The sequence below is a fragment of the Crocuta crocuta genome, unplaced genomic scaffold (assembly GCF_008692635.1).
Source record: "Crocuta crocuta isolate KB4526 unplaced genomic scaffold, BGI_CrCroc_1.0 scaffold28, whole genome shotgun sequence".
Lineage (NCBI taxonomy): Eukaryota > Metazoa > Chordata > Mammalia > Carnivora > Hyaenidae > Crocuta > Crocuta crocuta.
In genome coordinates, this window is record NW_027533256.1 from 10206501 (window position 1) to 10223669 (window position 17169).

General features: G+C 52.6%; 1 protein-coding gene across 3 annotated transcripts in view; it reads right to left on the bottom strand.

The window, feature by feature from the left end:
- Positions 1-4040: 4040 nt before the first annotated feature.
- The window catches only part of OGDHL (oxoglutarate dehydrogenase L), a 27530-nt gene continuing 14401 nt past the window's right edge, over positions 4041-17169 (bottom strand). For 2 of the 3 annotated variants that reach the window (XM_077746448.1, XM_077746446.1), the window contains 17 exons: positions 16753-16843; positions 15505-15684; positions 15042-15170; positions 13722-13901; positions 13273-13425; positions 12646-12748; positions 12013-12141; positions 10908-11058; positions 10290-10417; positions 9498-9676; positions 7436-7507; positions 7223-7348; positions 7047-7119; positions 5519-5682; positions 5115-5269; positions 4514-4657; positions 4041-4201 (listed from right to left, as the gene is read on the bottom strand). In XM_077746448.1, coding sequence (XP_077602574.1) covers positions 4534-4657; positions 5115-5269; positions 5519-5682; positions 7047-7119; positions 7223-7348; positions 7436-7507; positions 9498-9676; positions 10290-10417; positions 10908-11058; positions 12013-12141; positions 12646-12748; positions 13273-13425; positions 13722-13901; positions 15042-15170; positions 15505-15684; positions 16753-16843 — 2137 coding nt within the window. In that variant the 3' untranslated portion in view covers positions 4041-4201; positions 4514-4533. The remainder of the gene's footprint in view (positions 4202-4513; positions 4658-5114; positions 5270-5518; positions 5683-7046; positions 7120-7222; positions 7349-7435; positions 7508-9497; positions 9677-10289; positions 10418-10907; positions 11059-12012; positions 12142-12645; positions 12749-13272; positions 13426-13721; positions 13902-15041; positions 15171-15504; positions 15685-16752; positions 16844-17169) is intronic. The other variant, XM_077746447.1, reaches the window with a different exon arrangement.

Genomic DNA, 17169 nt, shown 5'->3' on the forward strand with positions numbered 1-17169 from the left:
GGTTAGAGCTTAAACATTTTAATTTGGGGGCAACACAATTCAGCCCATAACAAACTACCAAAACTCACTTGAGAGAAAACAGATAACACGAGTAGCCCTAAATTTATTAAAGAAATTGAATTCATAAAAACCTTTCCACAAAAACAACAAAATCCAAGCCCAAGTGTCTTCACTGGTTAATTCTAAAACATGTGAAGAAGAATTAATGCCATATCTACACAATCTCTGCCAGAAAATAGATGATGGAACACTGATATTAAAATCTGACAAAGACACTACAAGAAAGAAAGCTATAGAACAATATCCCTCAAAAACACAGAAGCAAAAATCCTAAACCAACAACTATTTTGACAACCCAAGCCCATCAATAAGTAAATTGGTAACATATCATAAGCCAATGGGTTTATTCCAGGAATACGAAGTTGACTTAATATTCAAAAGCCAATCTACCATATCAACAGACTAAGAAAAATATGACCATGTCAATAAATGGGGGGAAGAATTGCTAAAATCCTATATCCATCCCTTTATAAAAACGCTCAGCAAGCCAGAATAGAAGAAATTTTACTAACCTGATTAAAAAGCATCCAGGAAAATACTTTGATTAACATCATGCTTAATGATGAAAGACTAAATGCTTTCTTTCTGAGAACAGGAATAAAGTAACTTCTCACAACTTCTATTCAACATATTACAGGAAGCCCTAGACAGCACAATAAGGCAAAAAAATAAAATATATAGGGATTGCAAAGGAAGACATAAGACTTTCTTTGCAGATAATATGATTATCTTTGTAGAAAATCCAAGATCTACTTTTAAAAAGCCATTAGAACGAATAAGCATGATCACATCATATAAAAATAAATTTCATTTCAATAAACAATGAAGGAGTATAAATTTAAAATTCAGTACCATTTATGATGGCTAAAAATATTTCACAAACTTAATTACATATGTGATATACCTGTACACTGAAAAGCTATGAAACATTACTGAGCAAAATGTAAAAATATAAATAAATGGAACATAGATATAGAATATATTCATAAATATAGAACATATCCATTGATTGGAAGGTTTTTTCCTAAAATTGATACATGCATTCAACACAATTCCATTCAATATCCCAGCAGACTTCTATTATAGTTTATAATAAATCTTGAAATAAGATAGTGTTCTTCTGTGTTCTTCCTTTTCTAAGTTCTTGTGACTATATATTTACATATAAATTTTAGAATCAACTTGTCAATTTCTACAAAACAGCTTAACATAATTTGGATGGGGATCGTACAGAATACAGATCAATTTGGGGAGAACTGATACTTAACAATATTAAATTTTCTAGTGTCTGATACTATAGCTCTCCATTTATTAGATCTTTTTTAATTATCTCAGTAATACTTTATACATTGATAGTGTGTAAGTCTTGTTTATCTTTTCATATTCTTGAAGCTATGTAATGAACTATACATACACAAAGATGTGAAGTTAATTGAATGAATAAAGGATAGTCTTTTTAAAGGTGTTTGAGGATCAATTGGGTATTATATAGAAAATACTAAAGCTTGACCCTTATGTTATACCACCTACAAAGCAACTCAAAATGTATGTTTATAGACTTAAATTTAAAACTATGAACTCAGGGTGCCTGGGTGGCTCAGTCATTACGTGTCCAACTTTGGCTCAGGTCAGGATCTCACAGTTCTTGAGTTTGAGCCCCATGTCGGCTCTGTGCTGACAGCTCGGAGCCTGGAGCCTGATTTATATCCAAATTATAGAAGTTTTCCCAGCTTGATTAACTGGGAGCAAACAATTCATATTTAAATGAAACTCCCTTTTTTTTCTTATAACTCTACAATTGCATGCAGTTGTAAGAAATATATTAGCCTTTATCTAGTTTCTCCAATGCTATCATCTTGCAAAACTACAGTATAGTGTCACAACTGCAACTGTGACACTGTACAGTCAAAAGAGCACAGGATCCCCTCATGCTTTCTCCTCCTGGGACTCCTGTTACATGCATGTCAGAACTGCAGGGTCTATACTGACTCTATGTCTCTTTAAAGTATTCTTTTGGGGGCGCCTGGATGGCTCAGTCAGTTAAGCGTCTGACTTCGGCTCAGGTCATGATCTCACGGTTCATGGGTCCGAGCTGTATCGGGCTCTGTGCTGACAGCTCAGAGCCTGGAGCCTGTTTCAGATTCTGTGTCTCCCTCTCTCTCTGACCCTCCCCTGCTCATGCTGTCTCTCTCTCTCTCTCTCTCAGAAATAAATAAAACATTTTTGCTAAATAAAAATAAAGTATTCTTTTAAATATATCTTTGTTCACTGTTCCACAGTTTTTGGAGAATTCCTTGGCCTTATCTCCAAATGTATTATTCTGCATTTCAGCTGTGTCCATTCTACTATTCAGGCCATCCATTGAGGTTATTTGGGCAATATTTGGTATTTTCTAAAGTTTTTTTTTTGGTCTGTTATTGTTTCATAGTAGCAATATCTTCCTTGCCCTCAGAAGTTATCCCAGTTCATTTGAAGCCTTTGTTCCCTAAGCTCCACTTTACTTCCCAGCGTTAGTTCTTGTCTGTGGAGTTTAGACTCCTTGTTTCATGAGGTTGGTTTTCCTCAGTTCAGTGATCTCAGTGGCTGGTCTTCCCCAGCCTGTGTGTAGCCTTTCTACACTTGAGAGTGAAGAAGGGGCAATGTGTGCTACAGGCAGGACACCCCAACTAACCACCTCCTGAGCATGAAGACTCCCTGCCCAGCCTGGGTGCAGCCCTACTGGCCACAGCCCAACTGCAGGGAGAGCCCAGACCACTGGATCTCCACAGAGCCAGGAACAAATGATCATCGGAAGAGCTGATCTCCAAGGGCAGCAATGAGATCTTATGGGCAGAGGCCAAGTCCACTTGGCAAGTGACACTGGGCAAATAACTTCATGTCAACCTCAATTTCTTCATCTATAAAATGGACATATTCCCAGCATACAAAGCTAAGGTGAAGGTTAAACTGTATTTAGTAACATGCAAAACTCCAACAGAGGGCCCAGGACACAGCAGACACATGACACAGGCAGCTGTAATTATTCTTACTTTATGTCACTTAGAATGCTCCTGTGGTATGTGTGCACCTGGGTGGCTCAGTTGGTTAAGTGTCTGACTTAGACTTAGGTCATGATCTCGGGAGTTCGTGAGTTCGAGCCCTGCGTTGGGTTCTGTGCTGACAGCTCGGAGCCTGGAGCCTGCTTCCGATTCTGTGTCTCCCTCTCTCTCTGTCCCTCCCTTGCACTCGTGCTCTCTCTCTCTCTCTCTCTCTCTCAAAAATTAACATAAAAGAAGAGAGTGCTCCTGCAGTGTGATTCAAATAAGCTCTACTTGAGGCTGATGGAACTTAATAGACTGTTCTCCAACTTCAGGTTGATTGTTACTTTAGGCTGCCCCACCCCAACCCTGTGGTATTTCTAGGTCTGCTCCATGAGAGGTTCATTTCTTCTGGTTCTCCTTTAGGACTCTTCTTTCTTCAAATACCGCCTCCTCCAGGGAGGCTTCCTTGACTCCCACAACCCTCTACACTTGCCTCCAACATAACTTTCATGCCAGCCCAGCATCTAGCACAGATGCTCCCTCTAAGAAGGGAAAAATGAATACATGCTTTGCAGAAAGCAAAATATCCCTCCTGTGCTGCAGCTTTTCCAGCCTCTTTGTGGGAAAGCAAAGCCAACCAAAGCTAGAGTGGACACGCCAATGGATTTGCAAACATCGCCTGGTGCTCCAAAGAAAATCTGTTCAATGGACACAGATATTTCATCCTCTATGTGTTTAGTTTGTTCTTCCTCCACATTCCCTATCTCCTCTAAACCATATGCCTCTTCCCCAGTTTTACATGAAATGAAAACAGGAAAACTCTCTTAAGCATTTTTTTATTTCTCTGTTATTTGGTTTTCTGCTTTGGTACACTTGAGCTGCGGCTGTATTTCACACAGAAGCTGACATACCTCATTATGACACGCCCCATAAAACAGAGCACATATAAATCACCTGGCATGGTTTTGCTTCACCTGATGGTTATTGCTGAAATCTTTATTTCTAACAGCACAAAAGAGAACATTCCTTGAATCTACAGATGAACAAGGACAGGGTAAGCAGCAGCCAGATCTACCAGGACGGGGGAGAGGGACCGAAGACATGGGGTTCCGGGTGACTATCTGTGGAGACATGAACAGCACAGAGAAGCCACACAAAAATTTCAGAAAAACCAGGGCAAGTGGGGAAACAGTCCCGAACTACAGCCCATGTATCAGAGCCCTCAGGCTTACTCAGTCCTAACAGATTCTGACATAAACACAAAGGCCCAAGGTAGCATAATACCAAAGCCGGCAGTGCCCACCCTTTGGTTTTAATCACTTATGTGAGTATTGTTTTATTCTGGGGCTCTGGGCAGCCCCTCTCCCGGGCAGGAGCGCACCCGTCCCTCCCCTTGCCAGACCCCACGTCCCCAGCTAGCCCCACAGCAATACCCAGACAGGCCTTGCCAGCTCTAAAATGTCTTGCCCTCAAAGGCCTGGAGATTAAAGGCAGTATCTAGAAACTTCTTCAGAGAAACGAGGTGAGTGTTCCTGTTCCCTGTGGCCGGTGCAGCCGCTGGGTCACGGCCAACGTACCTGGGGGAGAAGAGACAAGTTAAGGGCAAGTCTGGGCCTGGTCTGGCTACTACCCCAGGACTGCATCGGGTCTAATCCTGCTCATCATCCTGCCATAGAGGTGAAGAGTCTAAGGTCCCAAGGGGCTAAGGGACTGGCCTAAGATCAAAGGAGCTCTGAGATGTGCATGAAGTTCTCAAATTCAGTGCTGGCTGCAGAACAGAAACAAAGGTTTAGTCTCTGTAAGGCAGAACTGACAGAGTCCCTGATTTGTCACCAATAGCCCTAAAGCCAGCAGGGACTATGGAATCATTCCCTCGATTTCCAATGTGGTCCAGAGAAGGGCAGTGGCCAGTTCTGGCTCACACAGCAAATGGGCCAGGCAGAGAGTCAGGATGGAGCCTTGGGCCCCCAGAGACCCTTGGGCCCAGCAGAGGCAAGGGGCAGGTGGCAGGCACCCCCACCCCCAGCCTCATACCATATGGGCCGCGCCCGGCTCAGGATGGTCATGAAGCGCGGGCTGATGTAGTCATAGTAGCCCATGTTCTTGTGCTCCTCCTGGCACCACACCAGCTCTGCACCTGGGTACTTCTCTGCCTCTAGCTTGATCAGGTCGAAGGGGAATGGAGAGATCTGGGGCATGCAGGAAGAAAGCGGAGTACAGCTGGAGCCAGGGGGTGTGCCCACGGTGCCAGCTTGTGGGGCCCAGTCCCGGCCCCTGCGTGGCATGCTGCCCACAGCCTCAGGGAGCCGGTGCTTTCACCTTGTCCACCACTCTGACTGGGCAAGGGATTGGGGTGCATCTGCTTCAGGAACAAAGCCAGGGGGGCCGGTGCTTTGACCTTGTCCACCGCTCTGACTGGGCGAGGGGCTGGGGTGCACCTGCTCCAGACGGGTGATGGCCACTTGTTCCTCCAGGCCCTGGCTGCTCCGCTCCTTCACCAGGTCGTAGTACACCTTTCCAGTGCAGAAGATGAGCCGCCGCACCCGCTCAGGAGACTGTGCCGCAGCCCCATCTTCAGGAATCACCCGCTGGAAGCTGGTCCCTGGAAGTCCAACAGGGCATGGCAGGGACATCCCCTCCCACAGGTGCATCAGCTTGGCCAGAACAGCTTGAGAACAGGGCTCATGTCCCTGGCCGCCCCCACGCTCTTCCTGGCCGCTGAGACAAAGCCCTGGTTTGGATCTGTGGCTGTAGGGGACACCTCTTGAGCCAAACCACAGAGCAGGGGACAGATGACACCATGGGAAAGGGGCAGAAATGGGCTGGAGCCAAGGTGGATGGGCAGATATGATAGGGAGAGCCCTTGGAGAGGACAGGGAAGCTGGTATCAGGTCCTCATCTGATGGCTTCAATGTCCGCCCGGAACCTGCTCCCCATCCAGTCACACTTACCTTCTGCATGCGCTCCAGCCACCTGCTCACCAAGCGGGAAGGTGAGCTGTCTGGGAGGCTGCCGCTCTTTTCTCCCTCCCTCCCTCCCTCAGGCCTGCAGCCAAGCCAGCATCTGCAAGTCCTGTACGTTTTTCCTCCCTGGGCTCACACCATGTGCCAGCCACCAAGCCAAGAATGCTGCAAAAACCTCTGAGGAGGACAGTATAGTGTCCCCAAATCCCAAGTGGGGACACTGAAGCCCGGAGGGTAACTGGCTGCCAGGCCCCAGCAGAGAAAAGCCAGCACCGGGTGTTCAGCCTGGGAGGTCCGTGGTGCCAATGTCAGAGCTCTGAACGGCCGGCTCAGTCAGCTGTTCCACACCAGAGGGGATGCCCAAACACACAGGTGAAAAACAACCACCGGTCCACACTGCCGAGTCCCTTCCTGGCCAGCGCCTCCCACTCTCCCTACTACCCAGGACTGTGTGCCAAGACAGCCCTGCTCTCCCAAGCGTCAGCGTCCCAGACCTGCCACTCCCTGATCCTCCCCTGGGTCACATCTCCATCACCTGGTCCTTCAGATGCTTTATCTGGCCCTCAACTCCTGGGTAAAGGAGCCTGAAAGCTCCTGGAAGGAGCACCGGGTCCCCAGGGCCAGCAGGGTCTACTTGGTTCATAAAAAAAAAACCCTGACTGAATAACTGAATGTAACTCCATGCCCTGCCCTATGGGCAGACCTCCACCAGGCCTCCCACCCCTCAGCTCCCCCAGCACAGCCAGGTGGGTCCTGCTGTGTAGCTGAGGGGGGCGGGGGACCAGTGCCCTGCTCGGGCCCCGCTGCTCAGCCCAGGTGACCCAAGCCGGACCACGTCAGGTGGCCACCACGCTAACCTCCCAACCCGCCCACTGGTGAGGGCTGAGCCAGGAGGTGCTGCAGAGGCACGGACGGAGGTGAGGACAGAAGAGTCCCGGGAACAGAGGGCCATGGGCCACCAGGCCCCCCATCAGCCACCTCCCCAACACACCTGGGCACTTACCGGATACCATTTGGTCAAAGCTGGACTTGGCCTCCGGGTGCCTCAGCAGAGACTTGGGTGTGAAGATGATCAGCTAAGAGGGAAACATGTGCCCGGCTGCCAGCTGTCCTGCCTGGGCAGGGCGCCCACAGCTGGGCCCAGCACTGCTATGGCGGCGAGCAGGGCAGACGGCTCACCGGCTTGCGGAAGGGCAGCAGGACCTGGCGGCGCAGCACGTGGAAGTAGTTGGCCGGTGTGGAGCAGTTGACAACAATCCAGTTACAGTCATAGAGCTGGCTCACCTCGAAGTCCTCGGTGAATACCTGGGCGGCCCGGGCATGGCTGGGAGGTGGCCCACCTGTGGCCCCTGCTCCCCAGCCCTGCCCCGGGGGAGGGAGGGTGCTACTCACCGGGTAGGCATCGGAGTCATCGTTGCTCATCTGCAGGAATCTCTCGGGCCTTGCTGAGGAGTGCTCTGGGCCCTGAAAGCAAGTGCTAGCTGGCACAGGCTGGCCTACGTGTTATATAGGACAGGCCCCTCTGCAGGGGCCCAGGGCGCAGGGGAAAGTCTGGGTGGCTTGTTAGAGAAGATGCCCTCTCTCTCTGGAGTCCGAACCACAGTAAAGAAGCAGGAATGTGGGAGAAGAGTAGAGAGGACTTTCTCAGAGGAGGTTTCTGGCCAGAGCCAGCACATGTGAATATGTGGGGCAGGAAGGACAGGCAAAAAGGCCAAAGTGAGAGCTTTTTCCAGAATGTCCTGACCTACAGCAATTACCATTTACTGAGCACATGCTGTGTGCCAGGCACGGTTCTATGGACCAAATACACATTATTCACTAATCTTGAAAGCAGCCCCATGGTGTAGACATTTGTTTCCTTGCTTTGCAGATGAAGGCGAGTGGCAGAGAGATGAAGAAACAATGTCATGGTCACCCAGCCACAAGGGGCAGATTGGAACGGACTCCTACTCCTGCTCTTGCCCTGTGGGCGAGAGTGACAGCAGCAAGACAACACCACACTGACCTCCAGGAGGTAGCTCCCCTATGGGATGAGGGCAATCTGCCCCACAGCCTCGAGGACCCAGCGCCACAGGCATGAGGCAGGCCACCCCAACCCTCCTCATCCAGCCGGGCTCAAACTCCACCCTGTGCCTCTGCAGCTAAATGACCTTGGGCAGGGCCATTCCACTTCTTTCAAGTGTGAAATGGGCAAGAGGACTGACCACTCCAGCTGTGAGAATCCCACAGAACCACACACGGTGTACAAGATGCTCAGCACAGGAACGTCTGGGGGGCTCAGGTGGTTAGGCGTCCAACCCTTGATTTTGGCTCAGGTCATGATCTCACAGTACATGAGTTCAAACCCCGCATCGGTCTCTCCGCTGTCAGTACAAAGCCTGCTTCGGATCCTCTGTCTCCCTCTCTCTGCTCCTCCTCAGCTCATGCACACACACGCGCATACACACTCTCTCAAAAATAAATTTTTTTTTTAATTTAAAATTAAAAAAAAAAAAAAAGCTCAGCACAGAGAGACCTGGCTCTGAACAGCCATTTGGTGATGACAGTAGTGATCGGTCCCTGACTGGATGGCCAGTCCAAGCTGAACAGGCCCTCGGGGGACATCCACTGAGCCCCATCATCCAGGATGGGGAAGGCCTGCTCCAGGTCACAGAGCCAGGCAGAGGTCACCGAGGCTGCCGCTGCAGCCGGCACAGCCCTCTCATCTCCCACCTGGTTGGGCTGAGGGCTTTGCTCCTCCCTTTCCTTCCCGTGCGGGCCTGCACATCCTGCCTCTTCCCTCTGTGTGGCACACACACTGGTCACTCAGGAGAAGACCACAGGCTGGGCAGGACTGCACAGCATGACAATCAGACCTTAGCTTNCGGAAGGCCTGCTGCTCCAGGTCACAGAGCCAGGCAGAGGTCACCGAGGCTGCCGCTGCAGCCGGCACAGCCCTCTCATCTCCCACCTGGTTGGGCTGAGGGCTTTGCTCCTCCCTTTCCTTCCCGTGCGGGCCTGCACATCCTGCCTCTTCCCTCTGTGTGGCACACACACTGGTCACTCAGGAGAAGACCACAGGCTGGGCAGGACTGCACAGCATGACATTCAGACCTTAGCTTCTAGCCGTGTGACCTTGGGCAAGCCACTCTACTTTTCTGTGCCTCAGTTTCCCTCATCTGGAAACAGGGAGCTGGACCGATTTCATGAATTTGTTGTAAGCACTGGAAGAGCTCAGAGAGAGGGTTTTAAATAGTGCCTGGCACAGAGCAAACCCTGACATATCAACGACTTTATTGCCAGTGACAGCAATGCCAACAGAGCAGCAATGCAGACCTACGCAGGCCCCAACCTGAGCAGACCTATGTGTTCCAGGGGCCTGGAAGAAAAACAGCCCTCAACCCGGCTGGAGGCCAAGGGTCCACCCACCACCTCCCAGAGCCCACCCAGCCCCCAGCCACCACGGGGGCCTCACCATGCCCTCCATGCCATGGGGCAGCAGCAGAACGATGCCATTGTGCCGCACCCACTTGGCCTGGCCGGTGCTGATGAACTGGTCAATGATGCACTGGGCCGTGTTGTGGAAGTCACCAAACTGAGCCTCCCAGAGGACCAGGGCATTGGGGCTGGCCATGGCATAGCCCAGCTCAAAGCCTAAACAGAAGGCACAGAGACAGAGCCCATCACACATTGTCATCAAGTGGCAACGGCTCCATTCAAACCCAGCTCTTCTTCATACACTCTCCCTGCCCCCACCCATCCTTCCCGGCAGGCCAGCAAGAGCCAGGGGACTCCTTGGGCCCAATGGCTCAGAATCTCCCTTCCTGGGAGCCGACAATATGCCCAGAGATGCCCACCCCCAGCCCTGACCTCACATATAGCCAGCTTTAGCCTTGTCTAGACTAGGAGCAACTTGGAGCGGTAGCAAGAGCCATCTGCCAAGAGGAACCCCCCAAAATATGTGCAGTACTGTTGAGGGAAAGGGAGAGGGTGGAAGGCTGGTGTCTGCAGGGTTCCTGCCTCTGGGAGGAGGCAGTGAGGGAGGAAGCAGGCCAGCTTGAGGTCAAGCCAAGGGAGAGAGTGTACAGGGGACAAAGTCCCGGGAGCTCAGAGCCTAGAGAGGAGCTCTGCAGATAGAGCTGTTGGGTGCAGTGCAGGGGTGGTCATGGTCAAAACAATAAAGCTAGGACAGCTTGGGGTGTAAGACCCTGTCTCGTCCCCAGGCATCTTGGGGCCCACCTGACCTGCAGGCAGAGTTGTGACCCACCCAGGACTCCATACTCTGAGAGGGAGCTGTTGCACACAGTGTAGGGGGCCTGGTCAGGCCAAAGGTGGTTCATGGGGACACATGTCCTCCGGTCAACTTCCTGGTCATGGAGAACGTGGTGCCGGTGACTAGAGAAGGATAGATGGGGAAGGGATGGAGAGGAGGTGGATTACCACCTGCTCACCCACAGCAGGTGGACCAGGTAACAAGAGGCAGGCAAGCCTCTATCACTTTGCCAGGAAACCAGACAGAATTCCATTGGATGGCGACACCAAGAAGAGCCTGGGAAGCCAGAGCAATCTGGTCTCTCCTCCAGGTAGCCGCCGTTCCCAGTGGTAATCCCACGGGGTCAGAGAGGTGGCCCAGCAGCCCTCTGATGGTGTGACCCAAGAGCAGAGGCTGGAGATGCTGATGGGGTTACCTGTGACTGCCTCAGCAGATAAGGGGTCCCCAGACATGGTCCAGGAAGGGGAGGAAGAGCCAGCTCCACTCCAGAGCTCCTGGGCTGACTCTGGGAGGCCGGGAGCACAGATAAGCTCCCAGGAATGCCGTGGGGTCAACGTGGACAAGGCTAATGCCCATGGGGCCCAGGCCCCAGAGACTGCTCCCCACCCTCACCTGAACGTGCCCCTCTCCACATCCTGCCCACTAAGCCGCACATGGATGCCCTCCTTGAGCAGGGAGCCGAAGGCCATGTACTCTGCCAGTGCCCAGTCCACCGTCCGGTTCTTGGTCATATCTGCACGGCCCCGCAGGATTCGAGAGAGGCCTACGGGAATGAACAGCCGGCCTGAGGGATTCAGGGGCTTGGCCACCCCACCTGGCACAGCCCAGGTGTGTATGTACGCTATGCACACCCCTCCCACACAGCAGAGCCTTAGCAGGCAGCAGGAGACCCACTGCATGAGCAGGACTGAGCCCACCACGCCCCAGCTTCCCTCCCTTTGGGAGGGGCAGGCATCCCCAGGTAAGCACCTGCCACATGTAGACACTGCATGCACCGAGGAACAGTCACCACAGGTCACCCACCACTCTCCAGATGAGGAGACTGAGGCTCAGAAGAGGGAATTATTTTATGCATGGCCACAGCACTATAGAGATGTTTGGATGTGAGCCCAGGCACCCAGCCCAAGTGGGGCTTCTGCTGGTCCTACACCCACACGGGTCCCATGTGATGTGCGCACAGGGCGGGCACCCCAAAACACCAGGGCCACCATGCACACTGTAGAAGAATCCCCTTGGAACTCCCACAGGCTGGTTCTGAGGGTGTGCAGGCACCCCACACTGACGTGGGGGCCTTCCAGGCTGCCCAGCCAGGATGGCCACAGCCAGGAGCTATAGCTCAGCTCACCCGCGAGTGGCAGGGTCGCCTTGTCTCATCCATCCAGGTCAGCAGCAGGCCCAGCACTCCTGCCCAGCGCCCACCATTCCAGGCCCACCTACCTGCTCCACAGCAGCCCCTGCATCCCTGCTCTCCTTCTGTGTGACCCACAGACACCCCCAGCAAAGGCGCTGGGAAAATCCAAGGTGCCCGGCGTAAGCCTTGGCCACTGACACCCAGCAGGGAGTGTGGTTTCCACATCTGCCAACCTTGAGAGCAACTACTCTTGTGAGCACCTCACAAGAGTGCAGAAGAGGCTCCAAGAGCTCAGATGACCTGCCCACAACCAAGTGGGGACACAGGCCAGGCCTCCCCGAGCACCGTCCTGCACAGCAACCTCACCTGTGTGGATCTTAAAGTCCTCCAGGGGCACGGAGCTAGCCACTTCACCAATGTGGGTCAGCACGTCCTCGGGGGTACCTGTGGCCGGGCATGTCATGCTCTTGGGCTCCCCGTCCACATTGAAGAAGCCTGAGAAAACAGAGAGTCTGAGCGCTTCAGGTGGTGGTCGGGCCTCAGACCCCCCATCAGCGTGCCTCCCCAGGACTTGGGGGCCCACATCTTCCTTAACCCCACCTGCACACAAACCTGACCCACCCTCAGGACCTGCACAGCTCACAGTCACAGCTTAGCTCCTATCTTCTCCTGGGCCCAGGGATACAGCCATCCAGCTCCATCCCACAGAGGCCCTCTGAGCACCCCTCCCCCAGGCTCTCTCCACTCTGGTGCCCACCAGCTTTGGCTCAGCCCTCCCTTCCCAGAGAACAGCTGGGCACACATGCCCCCAGCATGATGTCATCTCTCCTGTACTCAGGCCCATCCCCACCGGCAGGAACCTGCCCCCAGAGCCTCGGGAGACTCAGGGATGGAGCCCGCAGCCTCTGGGCTGGGCAGTGACTGCCCTCACCCAGGACCACTGCAGTCGTGGCCCCAGGCCCCAGGTGAATCACTCTCAGCCACACACCACTCGCTCACCGGGCCAGGGGGAGTCCAGCCAGTGCTTTATATGCAGGATCTTTTTATCCTTGGACCTGCCGTATGCCTCCTCACAGATCCGGTCGTATTTGGCAATTTCTTCCTGAAATCAGGGGGAATATGGGAATTGAGGCACTGATGGCTCAGACAGCCAGAGGCTGGATCAACCCAGACTCATAAACCCTGGTCCTCTAGAACTGTCTGTCTGCCATCCTGCAGGGACCATGTGGTCAGAGGTCAAAGTCTCAAAATTAAGGGGATCCCTCCTGCTTAGCAAGGGACTTGGAGGAGGGTCAGAAAAGACTAACAGTGCTTTTTCTAAGAGTTCCCTCAAGGTGCGAGGACCAATGCATCCATAGGTAATTGTGAGGACCAATGCTCAGGCTGCCTCCTGCAGGAGGCCTTCCTGGACTCCTGCCTGAGGCCGAGCTTCCCCCACATGGCAGCATTCACTATGTCCCACCAGGCTACAAATGTCTTTGGTTCTCTGACCCCCTTGACAGCTAGGGGCTGTCAAGAAGACCACATTGGCTACTTCTTTAAATCACTGCCAACATCACCAACTGCCCCAGGGTTCCGGCTCGACTGGAGGCTTATCCCAGGCATCCATGATGCCAGCCTGCCTACCTCGAACTCTTGCAGGGTGACAGTGCCTTCAGCAATGAGCTTGTCTGCGTACTTCTTCAGCACAGGCACCTGTCTGTGGATCTGCTTGTACATGAGCGGCTGCGTGAACATGGGCTCATCCATCTCATTGTGGCCACGCCGGCGGTAACAGACCTGCAAGGACAGTGTGGGGAGGGACTCAGTCCCTGCCCCCAGGCAGTGCATGCCTAGTCACTGCACCACTGGGGCACAGTTGCCTGGGTACACCCTTCGAAGCCCCGAAAGTCCCCCGCTACCACCTGTCACTGAATGCCCCACCTCCTGGCCTTTGTACTGTTCTTGGGGGCACTAAATCTTCTATCCCAGAAGCACTCCCAGCCCTCACTGCCAAAGATATTGCAAACCTGGCCCACGTGGCACAGCAGGGACAGGTTACATACTCCCCACCTTGGTCACAGCCCCAAACCCACCAAGTCCACTACAACGTCTTTATTGAAGGTGTTCCTCCACTCAGCTGCCACACTGCACACATATATCACGGCCTCCGGGTCATCTGCGTTCACATGGAAGATTGGCGCGTTGACCACACGGGCCACATCAGTGGGGTATGGTGATGAGCGGGCCATGCGGGGGTCTGTGGTGAAGCCGATCTGCAGAAGCAGGAGGAATTGACAGCACCTCTGTATTCTTAGAGCTAGACAGGCAGTGCCTGCCCGGAAGACTGCTGGTCAAGGAAACAGGGATTATCTTTGCCTTGAGGTCCATGAGGTGGGGCCAGGAGTTACATGGCACATGAAGAGCTGAGAGTAAATGGTCCGGGGCACCTGGGTGGTTCAATCAGTTAAGCACCTGACTTCAGCTCGGGTCATGATCTCATGGTTTGTGGGTTCGGGTCCTGCATCGGGCTCTGTGCTCATAGCTCAGAGCCTGGAGCCTGCTTCAGATTCTGTGTCTCCCTCTCTGCCCCTCCCCCATTCATGCTCGCTTGCTCTCTCTCTCAAAAATAAATAAACGTTAAAAAAAAAATTTTTTTTAGAGTAAATGGCCCCTAAATCAGGCCTTCTTTTTTTTTTTTTTCCTGCATTTTACACAGAGGTAGGAAGAACGCAGGCGNTAAATAAACATTAAAAAAAAAATTTTTTTTAAGAGTAAATGGCCCCTAAATCAGGCCTTCTTCTTTTTTTTTTCCTGCATTTTACACAGAGGTAGGAAGAACGCAGGCGTGGGTAGCTGCCAGTCCCATCAGTTGCTCTGTGTGCAATTCTAAGCAGGGTATTTAAATTCCCAAAGCCTCAGTCTCCTCGTCTACTAAAAGGGCTCATTAAATACTACCTCACAGGGTTATTCCTTAAAGATTAAGTGACTTAATGCAAATAAGGCAATTAATTCAGGGCTTTCTAGGCTCAGAAGAGCTATTACCAAGCACAGCTGCCTGAAGGGCAAAGGCCTGGGACAGCTGCGTTCTAAGACTGGTTCCTATAAACCTAAAAGCAGCATCTAGTTTCACGTCCAGCCTCTGTGCCAGTTACACCTGTACCACTTTGTCTTACAACGTTCTCCACGGTGTGTGCATGTGTACATATATGTATACGTGTATATATATATCCAGACACACACCAATTTCACAGACCACGCTGGGGAGAGCAGGCAACCTGCCTGACGTCATATACGGGGGAGGGGCAGAGCAGTGGGATTAAAACCAGGATCACCCCACATTTCCTGCAAAGTGCTACCTGGATTTCAGGAATGGAAAACACTGACGAGGCCTGGCAGGCAGCCCAGGCACTCACCTGATTGTTGACGACGACATGCACGGTACCGTTGGTGGTGTAAGAGGGCAGGTCACTTAGGTGGAAGGTCTCATACACCACGCCTTGGCCGGCGAAGGCGGCATCCCCGTGAACCAGGATGGACATGACCTACAGGGCAGGATGTGAGCCGGGAGGAGCCCAAGCCTGTGCAGCCCAGCTCTGTGCACTATGCTCCAAAGATCCAGGGTGTATTCCTCAGAGACCATTCCTCACTCAGAGCCCAGCCCCCCAGAGCCCATTCCTGAGCCCAACCCTCAGAGCCCAACCCCCCAGAGCCTATCCCTCAGAGTCCATTCCTCAGACACCAGCCCTCAGAGCCCATTCCTCAGCTCTCAGAACCCACTGCTCACTCAGAGCCCAGTCCTCAGAGCCCAGTGCCTCAGAGCCCACCCCTCAGATCCAGCCCCTCAGGGCCCACCCCTTAGGACCCAGGTGACTTCACCTTCTTGCCCTGGGCATCCCCTCGGTAGAACTGTTCTGCCTTTGTCTTTCCCTGCACCACAGGGTCCACAGCTTCCAGGTGGGAGGGGTTGGCCACAAGGGACAAAGTGATATTTCTGTTGGTGACCCGGTTGATTCTCTCATGGTACATGCCGAGGTGATACTTGACATCTCCGGAGCCCTGAAGGTTGAGGTGGGCTGTGAGGAACCCAACCCTCTCTCCCTGCATAGGCAGGTGAGGGGACATGCAAGTCCCCAGGGAGGCTGGGACAGTCCCTGGATTCTGCTCCCTGGGAAGGCTGTGCTACTCCTGCCCTACACCCTTGTCTTGCCCTCCCCACCCCCCACCCCCTGCTCCTCTCTGAGAAAAGCAGGCAGGTTCCCCTAAGACTCGGCTCAGAGGCCAGACAAGGTCCCTCATCAGAGCCCCTTCACATATCAACTACTGTCCTCAGCATTAATGACAGAGCAAGCAGAGGAATGAACGTGGTGTTGACACTGGTAGCAAACACTGGAGCTGGACCCCCACCTAAGTCCTTGCACCAAAGCAACCAACAATGTACACACGACAGTACAGCAGAGAAAAACATTATATATGTTTCGAGACCCTTCAAATCAATGTACAAACCTCAGAAGCCATAAAAGATAAGGCAGCTAAAATGTAATAAATCTGCCAATGAAGGAAGCAAATCCATGCACAGTGTTAGGGGGGAAAACTCAAGCTGAGAAAACTATCGATAAGACAAATGCAGGCAAAAGGCTAACACCCTCAATATATAAAGCACTTTTACAAATCAGTAAAACAAAGTCCCAAAATCCCATAGAAAAATGAGCAGGGGCACCTGGGTGGCTTAGTCGGTTAAGCATCTGACTCTTGGTTTCGGCTCAGGTCATGATCTCACGGTTCATGAATTTGAGCCCTGAGTCCAGGCTCGCACTGATGACATGGGGTCTGCTTGGGATCCTCTCTCTCTCTCCCTCCCTATGCCTTTCCCCCATGCGTACTCTCTCTCTGTCTGGGCCTCCGTTTCCCTGGCTGAAAACCAAGGAGGTTGGTCCAGATTACCTGAGGACTCTCCCAGCTGTCAGAGATCATAGCACTCACGTTAGTGGCCTCACACCAACATGCCCACTCTCTCCCCATTCTGCATAACCATCCATTGCCAGGTCTGTCTGAGCCTGGATGCTTCTGGGCAAGTTCCTCCCTAGTCCACCTCTCAAATATCTGGGACCAGGGCTTGTCACGTACCTCATCTGCTGCCTCCAGCTTGGGGTCAAACTGGCAGAAGATCTGCTCCAGGTCCTTGCGGATCACATTGGCCAGCACATTCAGCCTGCCCCTGGAGCCAGACGTGGTAGGACTTCCGTGTGGCAGAGGCTATCTCCCCCGACAGGTGCCAGCATCCCCCCACTCCTGCCCACCTAGGCCTACCAGAATTAGTATGGGGGTCAGGGGAACCTTCCCAGTACAGCCCAAGGGAGGCCTGGCCCTCTCATCCTGTCTCAATCTACAAGGCACATGAGTGGTTCTGGCTGGAGGGCCAGCTCCCTCAGACACCCCTGTACAACTCAGACTCTGGAGGTTCTCAAGCACGAGCCACCCAGCCTCATGGCGGGATGCACATGCACATGCAAACACCCCCCCACCCCGCACTTCCACCCCCCT